Source organism: Eutrigla gurnardus (genome assembly GCF_963514095.1).
Source record: "Eutrigla gurnardus genome assembly, chromosome: 13".
Classification (NCBI taxonomy): domain Eukaryota; kingdom Metazoa; phylum Chordata; class Actinopteri; order Perciformes; family Triglidae; genus Eutrigla; species Eutrigla gurnardus.
In genome coordinates, this window is record NC_139936.1 from 18,651,423 (window position 1) to 18,664,728 (window position 13,306).

Consider the following 13,306-nt stretch of genomic DNA (forward strand, 5'->3'; position numbering starts at 1 on the left):
GCAGATGAGGGCAAGTGGAGGGCTCGTACATCTTGAGAGCCTCGGTCCGAGTAGAGGGTCCTACAATGGGCATCTTTCTCATGTTTGTCCTGTATTTATCATTGGTATCTACTTTTGATGTGCTGCAGGTTTAAAGATCACCATCAATCAGATTTTAAAGCTTAATGTGATGCAGATTTAGGTTCCAAGTCTGTTTTCGTGTGTTATATTGAGAGCGTATGTGGGCCTTGGGATGAGTATGACTCTCCAATAAAGCACCCTCACCGTGTCAATAGTTCCTCTGAATCCAGTTCAAGCAATCACTCTCTTTTGCCAAAATCACTCCATTTGGTGGTCCTCGAAGGCAGCACCGCTTGACTTAATTTCTTTCTTTCTCCAGGATGAAGCTTTTATTTTTCTTTGAGCTTAGTCCTTTCATTTGAGTTTCTGTGTTTGTTACATTTAAATTGTTGGCTTATTGTTCCCTCATTCCCCTAAGCATATTTGGCATGTAGGGATGGAAATAATTGAAAAACATGATTGTTGAGGGCAGTTGTCTCATGTTTTATTTCATTTTTTTTTCTCACTAGTCAAAGGAGGAAGTAAACAAGGTTTGTTTGTCACAATCATCACCTTTTGTCCACTGTAGAGCTTTTCCCCTCTGACCCCCCTCTTAAAAGTATCTCCTGTATTTAGACTCTTGTTAACCATGTTACAGTAGACAACCCCGGTCAAACTGCTGTACAACATAATACTGCAAATAGAACTTGTAAAACTTAAAAAAAACTATGCAAATGCTTAGGGGCTCATGTTATTATTATTTTTTTTTTGTAATTTACTGTATTGAATACCTAATTAGTAGCCAAAACATCCCAAATTTGGTGAATTTCATGGAAACAGTATTTTTTATATCTTTAATATCTTATTTTTATGCACTTTTTGAATACTTGCATTGCATTTAACTGTAGATTTTGGATGCGTGAGAAGTTATTAAATTCTGCTTAAAGCGCTGATATATTTACATTGAACACAATGTAGACAGCAAAGTATATGAACACTATCTCACTATCTTATCTTCCAAATAATTTATGTTTGGGTTGAAGTCAGTGTGCAGCATTTTTCCCCGTCGCTGTGTAGCAACCCAATAAACCAGAGGCAATAAACATAAAGCTTTTATTAAAATCACCCACTCACCATTACCCAATCCACCAGACAATATCACAAAATCCCACCCAAAATAAACCCTCATTCTATTTTTACCATCCCACCACGCTCAACCCTGTGTCCGTGATGTTGTCGCTTCTGTGTATTGTTTTACTTTTCTTTTTACTTTTGTCGTTTTTTCCTCTGTCTGTCTCCGGGAAGACTGAAGCCTCAGCGGCTGCAAAGAAGGTACGGTTGTGTGTGAGATAGATAAGAGAGTCGGACAAAAAAAAACTGTATTACCTGCAAAGGACATTTCTTATTTCAGGCTGCGATTCATTCACTTTCTTTATCCTCCCAGTTTACATACGATATTTAGTTTACATAAGATATGATATGGTATTATACGCAACGAGCAAACATTATTTTGTTTCTATATGAAGTAAAACTAAAATTCATAGCACTGCAGGCTTAATGAAGGGTCAATTAGTTTGTTCTCCCAAATGAATCAGTAAGGCGACCAACCAGGCAAAACTACAACATCCAATAGTCTTATGGCTTGTGAAATGATATTTGTTTAGTCTCAGCACCAAAACAGTGCCAGTGGAAAGTGAATTAGGATTAACTTTCCACTGGCACTGTTTTCATGGGACTGGTCTAACTCACTTCAAAGAGAAAACACTATCAGTTGATATTTTTGAGCATGTGATCATAAAGGGGCTGGTTTGAATACTAAAATACGACATTGTAAGCAGCTGTTTTGGGCCTGACCAGATGTCATTATTTCCCCACTCACACGTTCTTGATTCATCCTCCCGTGCTTTATCGGAGAGGACTTTTGCTGCTATTTTTCATTAATTTCTCAAGGACACCTCACACAATAGTCAATAAAGATGGCTGAATATGCTCTTGCATTTCACATAAACGCAGCTGTACATTGCGTTTTTGGATTCGGACCAAGAAGGGGGCGGACTGGACAGTCCAAACGTTCACTTTACTCATTTTCTCAATTAAATTGCAAGATACTAAAACACTGTCACTTCAAAGTCACGGCCCTCTTTTAGTCCAATTATATGTTCTGGCACTTTGCCCAACGTCCTTTACCTAATAACACAGTTGCAAAGTTATCGATGGCACACTTTCCACAAAGACACTTTGAGATGTCTTGCCGTCGTCTCGCCACTTGGCTTTTGTAACATGTGGGTGCATACTTGAGGTCCAGCATACTAATGAGCTTCAGGCTGTATTTCACTGGTTTATTGAACGTCTGTTACCAGGCTCTTCAAGGCCACTTTTCCCTGCAGACGGCAAGACCACTTAAAGTCGCACTTCGACAGAGCCAAAATGGCTGATAAAGCTCCATCGCTGGTTGTTACACAAACAACATCCAATGATAACTCTAATGGATCAATTCAGCTGTAGGGGAGTTTTATTTGTTCTTACAGTTCTCTAAATGTTGCATAAATGCAGCTTAATTGGAACACGTTGGGCCATCAGAACTGTAAATACCTAAGTTTGGTTTGCTTGCTTGTATTTTCAGCAGGATTACGTAAAAATTGTTGCCCCAATTTTCATGAAACAGATCTGAATCATGGGGCGAGAATACACAGATTATTTTTCACTGTTGGAAACATTGTGAGACACAGTATTTGGCCTTGACGGAGATCTGCACTCTCCTAGTGCTCTTCTATATTTATGCAGTATGTGTTTTACCCAGCCGGCAACCTCCGCTTCTGAAAAGTGAAGCCAAGGCTGAAGTGGCTTAAACTTACATTCTCTGTACTGTAAGTTATTTTTTTCCCAACAGATGTTAAATGGGATGTTAACATCTGGTACGGGCCGGTTAGATGTGCTCCTACTTTATATTTGGGGCCTTTGCGGGAGAAACATTTAGTGTATATTATCAGACAAAGTGGTCTGAAAGCTGTGATATGCCAGACTGGGCTTCATAACCGTCGTCCACAAAGCAATGGGTGACATCACGATGACTCCGTCCACTTCTTATATCTATGGGTTCACCTCTTTGATTGCAATCAATTCATGTCAAACAACTTGTGATCTACCTGCCAGATCTCGGGGTGCTCTGCAGCTGAGCCTGGCCTCTCGGCTTTAAGTCGACTATAATTATTGCAGCAGTTCTTTTATTTTGTCGCTTCACACATTTGCAGGGACGTCTGCATAAAAGACTCCCTGGTTTATGTCATTTGCACTCTGGAAGTCCTTGTCATTAGTTGACGCACACATCTCACTTAAATATGGACTATCGGGTGCTGAAAATGCCGATGGAGGAAAACACTTTAGCAACTTCCTCCTTATTAGTGCTTTTGAGCCTCAGCCTCACCGTGCTTCCCACAACGTTATTATACTCAGAAATGTCAGCTTTCTACTCTCACAGGGGAAAGAGTGACAGCCTCCTGCTGTCAAATGAGTTACGCTTTATGTAAAAACAAAAAAAGACTTCTGTGCCATACTTCAAATTGAGGTGGTATATTTAGAGCTTCAGGAAATGGTGGTCTTTTCACACACTGTTGAATGGGTTTGAAGAGGCATGAATTAGCTCGTCATCTGTTGCTCTGGTTAGATCTACAAACTCTTCTCGGCTGAAATCCTTTTTAGTCACGATATTTGCAATTTGTATTTTAGTCATGTTCCTGTTTACTGCTCTGTATACATAAACACATCCATACATATCCATGTTGTTTTCTGCCACAATTCAAACCTGTTTCCTACGTATTTTTTTCACTGCAAACTGTCTGCACAGTTCTGCTCAAACATCCAAAAAGGCACGCAAGAGATTTGTTGATTTTACGTTTTTTTTTTTTTTTTTTTGGCTAATTATGCTTACTGTAAGAATGATTACACCACAGTGTGCTGCACTTGCATCATTTCAACCTCAGACCACGAAGATAATAAACTGTAATCTCAGCCTAACTATGTGGTTTTGTAGCCTGTTTTTGTTTTCGTTAACCACAAGTTGCAAACTGTTTTCAAATTGCTAGTTCGTAATTTAGAGTTCAGTTTAATTGTATGGGAACATCTCTGTAGGAGAGTTCTCACATTCAAATCAAATCAGTAGATGCTACTGAGGTCGTCTTTTTAACTGAGGTAGAAGGACATTGAAAGAAAAGGATAAAACGAAAAATTAAATAACTAAATCTGGCTTCAGAAGAGCTGGATGCAGCAGTTGTTGATATTCAGGTTATCTACAAGAGGCTGATAGTAAAGGCTTGAAATAACCTGTTATCACCTTTCTCCTCCTGTTCATGTATGTGTATGTAGCTGGATACAGAGGCAGCTGACATCCTCAATGAGCTGCAGGTGAAGCTCAACACCTTCCTGGATAACTTCAGCGCCGTGTTTGCCAAGAGGTAACACACACACACACACACACACACACACACACACACACACACACACAGAGAGAGAGAGAGAGAGAGAGAGAGAGAGAGAGAGAGAGAGAGAGAGAGAGAGAGAGGAATGTATAGTCTGAACTGCAGGACTTTTTTGTTGTTGTCTAAGTTTGTCTCTGCCTTCTGTCCCTCCAGTTTCCAGACTCGTATTAATGGCTGCATGCGTCAGATGGCTGAGATCCTCTACCAGATCAAAGGCCCACCCAACCACAACACTGCAGAAGCAGACGCTGACGCCATGCTGAGGCCCCTCATGGAGTTCCTGGATGGGAAGTAAGTGAGAGCATGACAACAGTGGCTTCCTGTTAGCAGCTGCTGGCAGACGACTGCTCGAGAGGGTCCCCAACTTTTAATGTAAACTATTGTTGCTCATGAAACCACCAATTTTATGATTTTTCCCCCGTTATTTATCTATATACTTCACATCACTGTGTCAAAAATAGCTGAAGTGTGTGTGTGTGTGTGTGTGTGTGTGTGATCCAGTCTCAGTATCTTTGCTGACATCTGTGAGAAGACGGTGCTGAAGAGGATCCTGAAGGATCTGTGGAAGATCGTCCTCAGCAGCCTGGAGAAGACCATCGTCCTGCCTCAGAGCAACGACAGCCTGGTACGTCTTTTACTATCACACCGTCATCCAGCATTGCAATCTTTTAATACTGTTAGACAGTAGACAGTTTTTTTTTAAAAGATCAACATCGATCCAGCAGAACCAGAAATATGGACTTGTTTATTCCACATGTTCAGCCTATTTGTCTAAATCTGGTCCTCACAAAGATAGGAGGACAGCAGCTTGAACACAAGACAATGACAAAATAATTGATGATGATGAGTAATCCATATTCCTCTGGTTTTGCTTTCTCCTGTCCAGCTGTACACACTAATCATAGAAGGAGATTGAAAAACACACAAACAAAAACACAGTTAAAGAGGACAATATGCTGCATTCAATACAAATTACATACACTTTTTATTAATAGCCTTTTTAGTCACTTTTTCTCTGTTGATTTCCTTTTAAGGTCATTTTCAAATACCGGTATATGTTTTAGTCGCTTGGTAATGGAGCAGCAGGCAGCGACTTATGAAAACCCTTTTTGTTGGTGCGGCGATCAATAACACACAAAGTGACTGAATTCACACACAATCACATTGACATTCAACATCCATGTTTGTGTTGTTGTTGTGGTTGTTGTATCTTCCAAAAGCAGAGCTCGTGAATTTAGTGTCAGCAGCACTAAAACAATGCAAATAATGTAATAGTGGCCGTAATAGTTGCCAAAATATCATAAATTAAATATCTTAACAAGTTGACTAACAGAGCAGAATGTAATGAATGTAGGGTACTGTAGTAAATATACATATATGTTGTGTAATGTTGGATTATGTACTATATTTTATATACATGTATCTCAGCACCAGTAAGATAGCAGCTGTGCTCTGCCGCCACCTGGTGGTGGAAGCCAGCAGGTGCGTTTCTCTCTAAATGTTGGGGAAAAAAATCTTCACACCAGTTTGATTTCTTCTGCAGATATGTAAGTCATGTTGAATTACTGCACTGTGTCTTTGTGATGCACAATGTCAGCATAATCCCTCTCTCTCTCTCTCTCTCTCTCTCTCTCTCTCTCTCTCTCTCTCTCTCTGTCTCTCTCTCTCTCTCTGCAGGGCGCCCAGCTCCTCACAGCAGCAAAAGGACTGTCCAGTCTCAAGGTAACACGCAGGCCATAGAAAAGGGGCGTGGTCAGACGATTTGCGTAGTTCACCTCATGACCGGCAACCTTCCCCACGAAGGACTCTGTTGGTTCTTTGTTTTATAGTCATAATAATATACATCCGTCTGCTACTTCAGCACCGCGGACAGCGCCATGGATTTATCAATACCCAGCACACAAAGAGCTATATTTCAAAACCGCGGTCGGGGCCATAGATTCTCACTGGCACAAACTCAGAATAAGGATCAATTCAGACTAGACGAACATATTCAGCTTAACAACCCTCAACCCTGAATTGTTTTTTCTGTTGTGTTGTGTATTTTGAGTGATGTTTTTTATGAGGAAGGTTTGTCTGATGTCAGTCTGTGAACTCTGGTTGCTGCAGGGAGGTGGTGAAGCCAAAACCTTGACGCCAAAGCAGTGTATAATTATGGATGCCGGGCTGGAGACGATCAAGGTAGGTGGAGACCCTGCAAACAAAACAAACAAACAACACGGAAACTACATCCGTTGGCATTATTATACATGCAAGACGATAGATAAAAGTTGAGTAATGTTTTTTGTATTGTTCATGTCTGCTAGCATACATTAGCCACGTCCAGCGCTAGATTCTACCAAATCCTGAACACTGACCCTTTAAATGGTTCGTCTCTCACCTGCTCCATGTTTCCTCTCTTTTCTCTCAGCAATACTTCCACGCTGGAGGAAATGGGCTGAAGAAGGCATTTGTGGAGAAAAGTCCTGAGCTGGCTTCACTGCGTTACGCCCTCTCCCTCTACTCCCAGAGCACCGATGCTCTCATCAAGACCTTTGTCACCACACAACACTCCCAAGGTAACTACAGACACATGTACGGTGTAAAGGCTGGCCTTCTAGAGTTGGTGAAACAATCTTAACCTTTCTGCTCTTTCCTGTCCTCTCAGTGCATGATGGGATGGGCATCAGAATCACCGGCAATGAGAAGATTCGACCTGATAGGGGTAAGGCCACCATGCTCCGAAAGTGTCGGGGGTTCCACAGGGAAACATTGAGCTTCTTTGTCGGGTTCCTTGTGAGATAAAAGCACCTCAGTGAAATGTGGAGGTCCATGAATCTAATCCGAATATCTTTCCAAGCCGTTTTTGGACCTCAGCTTTACTCTATTAACTATCAAGGCACAGAGTTGCAGTGAATTATTGTTTCCATGTTAAAGAAAACAGGTGTAAAATTGCAATGAGATTAAATTGTAGAGTTGGTTAAAGTCAAGCTGAAATTAAAAATGCCCTTTTCACACTTTCAGATCACATTTTAAAATCAAATACAATATATTTATCTGCACTGGAAAACAAAATATGATGCATTCTTACATCAACTTGTACCAACCATTTTCACCCAATAATATCATGGCATCCATCCATCAATCTGTCTACAATGTTTAGAGAGCTAGAGAAGGTTGTGAGGGAAGATAGATGCTTTTGAAATGCTGTTTCAGCTCAACCTGTGGAGAAAAAAGAGAACTTTTTGACCAAAACTTTTAAAATCATTTCCTTGTGCATCAAACCACATGCGTCATTCTGTTGGTGTGGTTCTTAAATTATGTTGTAAATTAGAAAAAAATCTGTGTTTCTAATGAACCCAAAAAGACAAGACGTGTGTCTTTAATGTAACAAAAGGATTTTCTTTAGTTCGTCCAGAGCTGAGCAGTAAGGTAGTGTGTTACTGCAGCAGCAATGCGATGAAGATAAGAAGGAAAGCTGTTGTTAATCTGGTTTACTTGCTAACGTGGTGGTTGTGTTGTGAAGGCTCGGGGATAGAGAAGCCCATTGGAGAGGCCATTCTGCAGATCGACATGTTGCTCGGGAAGGAACGCAAAATCAGTGTCAGAGGTGAGACTCTTCAGTTCAAAATGCACAAACATTTACATTTACATCCTAAAGTTTTCACTGTGATCATAAAGCTCTTAAAGCACCGGCTTTGCATGTTTTAGCCCATTAACATCTCGTTGTTTATACCTTTATTTTACTTTTATTTTGCTATATTTTTTTACTTTATTATTTAGGTTATTTTGACCATAAGCTTTTTTTTTTAGAGATTTGGGTTAGTTTGTTTTTTTGTTTTTAGTTTTTTTTGCCTTTATTGGTAAAGTTGAAAAAAGTAAGAGAAAGAGAGTGATGGGATGCAGAAAATGAAATAAATTTCCATTTCCACTTTATTATTGTGAGGCCCTCGGAACGTTCGAGTAAATAACAAAAAAAAAAACATGGTGACATGACCTTATATATACAGTATATATATATATATATATATATATATATATATATATATATATACACACACACAGACACACACACTCACAAACTAGCAACTGTACATGTGTCAACTGACTGCTCCCTGTATTTTCTTGTTTCCCCACGTCTTCTCCTTCCAGTCATCGCAGTGAACGACATGAAGTGGCAGACATCAGGGATGTTCCGGCCTTTCGTCGACGTCTCCATGGTCGGTCCCTTCCTCGCCGACAAGAAGCGCAAGTTCACCACCAAATCCAAGAACAACAGCTGGTCGGCGAAGTTCAACGAGGCTTTCCAGTTGTGAGTTTGAAACGTGAACCCTGACAGCTGAAATGTGTTCTGTGCAATTGGAGGCTGTGTTGTAACTTCCTCTCCTGCTCCATAGCGTCCTGGGTAAGGAGTCCCCAGACTGCTACGAGCTCCAGGTGACAGCCAAGGATTACTGCTTCGGCCGGGCGGACCGGGTGGTCGGCGTGGCCGTCATTCAGCTGCGTGACGTCGCTGACCGGAAGAGCTGCGTGTGCTGGTGTCCACTCGGGCCCCGCGTTCAGACCGACGAGACGGGCCTGACGGTGATGCGCATCCTATCCCAGCGGCCGGCCGACGAGGTGGCCAAGGAGTTTGTCAAGCTGAAATCCGAAACTCGTCCTGCGGAGGAGGGCAGATGAGCAGCGGCGCTGACACGATGTCAGAGATTTGGAAAGTGTGAAGCTGGCGTGGATCAGGGTCCGGGTTTAGATTCGGGGCCACGTTGGCGTTGTCCGTTGTTTATGAGCGCTGTCATCTTCATCCTCAATAAACACAGACCAGTAGAGCCTCTGACATGGACGAGATCTTTCAGAAGACACAAGCAAAATGACTTATGGTCCCAGTTGTGGTGATTCATGCTGAACAGGAATCAATCAGCACCAATATCATAACTATCAAGCAACATACTGCATAAGGGTTTAAATCATCAGCTCAGAGGTCACAAAAGACCCGACTATTTTTTATTCTGTAGCAAACTTAGTGTGTCATCTGTTGGCATCAGAGCTGCTAATCCACAGCTTTTTACCAAACATCCATTCACTGCAATGAATGGACTCGTGTCTGTGACACTATGAGAAGACGTGAACGAGGCTCTTCAAACCGACTGGACCCGAGCAGTTAATTCTGACTATGTGAAAGATCGTGACTGAGTGTGAGTTGAGGGTGAGGTGGAGGAAGTGATCTCACATTCTTGTACCGTTTGAGCCTTTGAGGCCTTTTGACTGCAAACAGACATCGAAACCACCGTTGGTAATCCCAACACTGTTTCCCCAAAACATCACACTGGATACAAGTCATGAACCAGCGAATTAGTGTCACAAAAAGACACGTTCAAATAAATGTCACACTTAGCATGAGTTCTTAGTTTTCAACAAACAGCTGGAGCTAAATGAGCAAACGAGCAAAATGAAACAGCTTGTGGTTATTTTTTTAAAGGCTCGTGTGCTGCTTGTTTTTTTTTTTTAATTAAACATGATATAATTAAGTGCAGCACAGATCAGCTGCATCACATGTCACATCCTTTGATTCACGCCTTTTGACACTCAGCACCAGATGCATCTCGCAGAAAGAAGAAGTCTTATCTAAAGAGTGAATGTTATAAAGTTGAGACGATGACAGGAAATACTGTAGGACGGGCACATTTTGAGGAAGTGGGGATGCCATTGATGTGTGTCCAGACTGACTATATAAAAATCTGCAAAGAAAGTCGCACTGAGATATGAGTTTCAATTTAAATCATGAGTCAGCTCTTATGAATTACATTGCCTTAACAAAAATATAAGGCAGCTAGCTAATGTGGCTAGCTCACCGTCCTCAGTGAGATTCAGAGACACTTAAAACATGTACAATAGGTTTTACTACATTGACTTGACTTTTTTTTTTTTTTATTCAAAAGCAAAGAATTATGGGTATAGTAGTTTAAAGTATCTGACAGACCTCTGGTCCAAGTGCAGAGAAGTTGCACTGAGAAGAAATGCCGTGTCAGAAGTTTTAATTTAGCCCTTCTTTCTTTTTCTTTTTTTTTTTGCCAAGTGTCAAACTGTGACTGTGGACTCTGTTTACATGTCGACATGCCTGTGTTATGGAAGAAAATACCTGTTTTCATGGGTTAAACGGTGTGAACACCTTCATGGAGGAACAGAACGGGATTTTGTGTGTTACACTAATGAATTGGATGAGAACACGAGTCCTTCAGCCTTGCCGTGCATGCACAGTCACATACTGTACCGATCACATGCTTATGAATATCTGACTGGTGTTTCTGCATTAGGCGCACCACAAACTCGGACCTGGATGGAGAATAAAACATGCGGGGCAGGTTGTTCGATCCACTTTCTTGTATGTTTACTACGTGCCAAGGAACGCGAGTGTTCAGCGAGCCGTGTTCAGTCGGCTCTCTTCATGTATTTTGGGTTGTTTGCGGACAGATGTGGCTATTGTAGAAGTCCCAATTCTTACTGCACGTTTGCCAAAAACTAGCTGCACTTTGGCTCCAAACTCTAGGGGTTCTTGGTAGAAATGACAGGAGATAGTCTGGGAACTAGATTAGTGTTTTGTCTTTGGTTCTGCTGTATAAAACCCAACAAACATTTGCCTGCAGTGTAAGTGAGTTTACAATGGCCACAGCTGTAGTGACAACTGAACTCTTGCACTCCGTCCAAAACTAACTGTGGGTTTGTACTGAGCCTACGACCAGAGCATGTATTTATTGTATACAAAGTCAACTAGAATTGTGATCTTTTTCATGTATGTACTGTGAAATATGAAGATTGATCAAATGTATGTAATGTAGTTATCATTATTCTAATGTGACATATGTTGAATACACTTGTAACAATATTTTATATCTAAAATATTTATGAATCAATGCCGTGGGTCCTGTCCTTTTTCTGTCCACTTGACTCCGTCAGAACAGACATCCAATCAGACTTTCACTACATTAAAAGTAAAAAAATAGACATTCTTTAAACAGTGTTACTAATAATATAAACATTAACACAGTTGCTTTGCAGTGTGTCACCCAGAGAAGTTTATTGTTTTACAGGAACCCAGTTAAAACATTTTAAAAAAGCAGGTACATGACATCACAGTGGTGGCTGCACGGTGGTGTAGTGGGTAGCACTGTCGCCTCACAGCAAGAGGGTCCTGGGTTCGTCGGCCCAGGTTCCTTCTGTGTGGAGTTTGCATGTTCTCCCCGTGTAAGCGTGGGTTCTCTCCGGGTTCTCCGGCTTCCTCCCACACTCCAAAGTAGTGTTGTCACGATACCAACATTTTGGTACCGGTACCGGTACCAACATGTGTTTCGGTACTTTTCGGTACTTTTCGATACTTTTTCAAATAAAAAGTGAACGCAAAAAATGTCATTACTGACTTTATTTTAATAGAAAAAATTACAACAATAACATATTAATCAGCAAATAAAATAAAATACCACAAAGACAAGCTTTTCTAATGCACACAATTTTAAAAATGTTAAAATATAAATACAATAATATAATATAAAATATAATAATATAAATAAACCAGCTCTTTTTTTTTTTCTTCCAGAGCTACTTTTGTTAAGAGTGAGGGCGGTGGCGCTTGCTTTTAGCACTGAATGTGGCTTTTTTTCATGAGTTTAAATGACCTGTCGTTCCCTGAGCTCAGTGTGCAGGTCTGGGTGCTGGTCCTTTAAGTGTTTGGCGTCGGAGGTGTTTCCGCCGTTAGCCATGCATGTTTTAAACACCGTTTACACAGTGGTGCGTCGGCGTTAACTGCCTCGCTTTGCGCATTTGTTTTAAGCTAAAGTACGGCCATATCGCACTTCGCGGCGCTGGTTTGTCCGCAAGTTGCGGCGTGGTGACGGTGGCAGCAGCCATTCTCCTCTCCGTGCTTCGCTCTCTCCACTCTCTGGCGCGCGCTCTCTCCCTCTCTCTCTCTCTCTCTCTCTCTCTCTCTCTCCAAGCTTTCCTCTTGCTCCGTTTGTTGTTCCAATCTACGCTGCTCGCTAACTTGCTAGCGGTTTCCTCCGGCTTGCCTTTTATCTCTCCAAGCTGCGGCTCGCTCCTCGTCCTCACAGCTGTAGTTACAACGCGGTGACGTCACGTGGCGAGTTCGCCGCGCTGTTGCGGGCGCTGCCGTCGGCGCTGCAAGTACCGGTCCCGTCCAAATGCAATATGGTACCGTTTTAAATGCCTCAGTACCCCGGTACCAAATTAGTACCGGTATACCGTGCAACCCTACTCCAAAGACATGCAGGATGGGGATAGGTTCATTGATGACTCTAAATTGCCCGTAGGTGTGAATGTGAGCGTGAATTGTTGTCTGTCTCTACATGTTGGCCCTGCGATAGACTGGCGTCCTGTCCAGGGTGTACCCTGCCTTCGCCCAATGACAGCTGGGATCGGCTCCAGCCCCCCCGTGACCCTAAATACAGGATTAGCGGTAGAAAATGGATGGATGGATGACATCACAGTCTCTATTTCAGCAAATGTTTAGGGACTGACTCGTGAGTCTGTGGACTGCGGTTCTGAATCAGCATTTAACCGTCACAATCTTGGATTTTCGCAACCAGTGAACGGAATTGACCATATTTGGACTGCGGAGGAGCAACGGGTGGATCTGGTGAACACAAGCTGCAGCGGAAACAAAATGAACCTGCCAGTACCGTGTGCTGGAGCACTAACTACTACGAATATTGCCAGTTGGTTGGGCTGCAGTCTGCAGCACTCGGTACACTTCGTTACACGCTCACAATAAAGTGTTTTCATTGACATGATTATAATGATCACAT

The 13,306-nt window shown here is 41.9% G+C and overlaps 1 protein-coding gene across 1 annotated transcript in view; it reads left to right on the forward strand.

The window, feature by feature from the left end:
• LOC311023727 (protein unc-13 homolog B-like) overlaps nucleotides 1–11,394 on the forward strand; it is an 81,968-nt gene extending 70,574 nt beyond the window's left edge. Inside the window, 12 exon segments of the mRNA XM_084025716.1 lie at nucleotides 570–590; nucleotides 1,345–1,371; nucleotides 4,402–4,490; nucleotides 4,668–4,805; nucleotides 5,016–5,139; nucleotides 6,192–6,236; nucleotides 6,624–6,695; nucleotides 6,925–7,072; nucleotides 7,162–7,218; nucleotides 8,020–8,103; nucleotides 8,646–8,805; nucleotides 8,891–11,394. Of these exon segments, the coding sequence (XP_083881842.1) occupies nucleotides 570–590; nucleotides 1,345–1,371; nucleotides 4,402–4,490; nucleotides 4,668–4,805; nucleotides 5,016–5,139; nucleotides 6,192–6,236; nucleotides 6,624–6,695; nucleotides 6,925–7,072; nucleotides 7,162–7,218; nucleotides 8,020–8,103; nucleotides 8,646–8,805; nucleotides 8,891–9,173 (1,248 nt within the window). The 3' untranslated portion in view covers nucleotides 9,174–11,394.
• The last annotated feature ends 1,912 nt before the right edge of the window (nucleotides 11,395–13,306 follow it).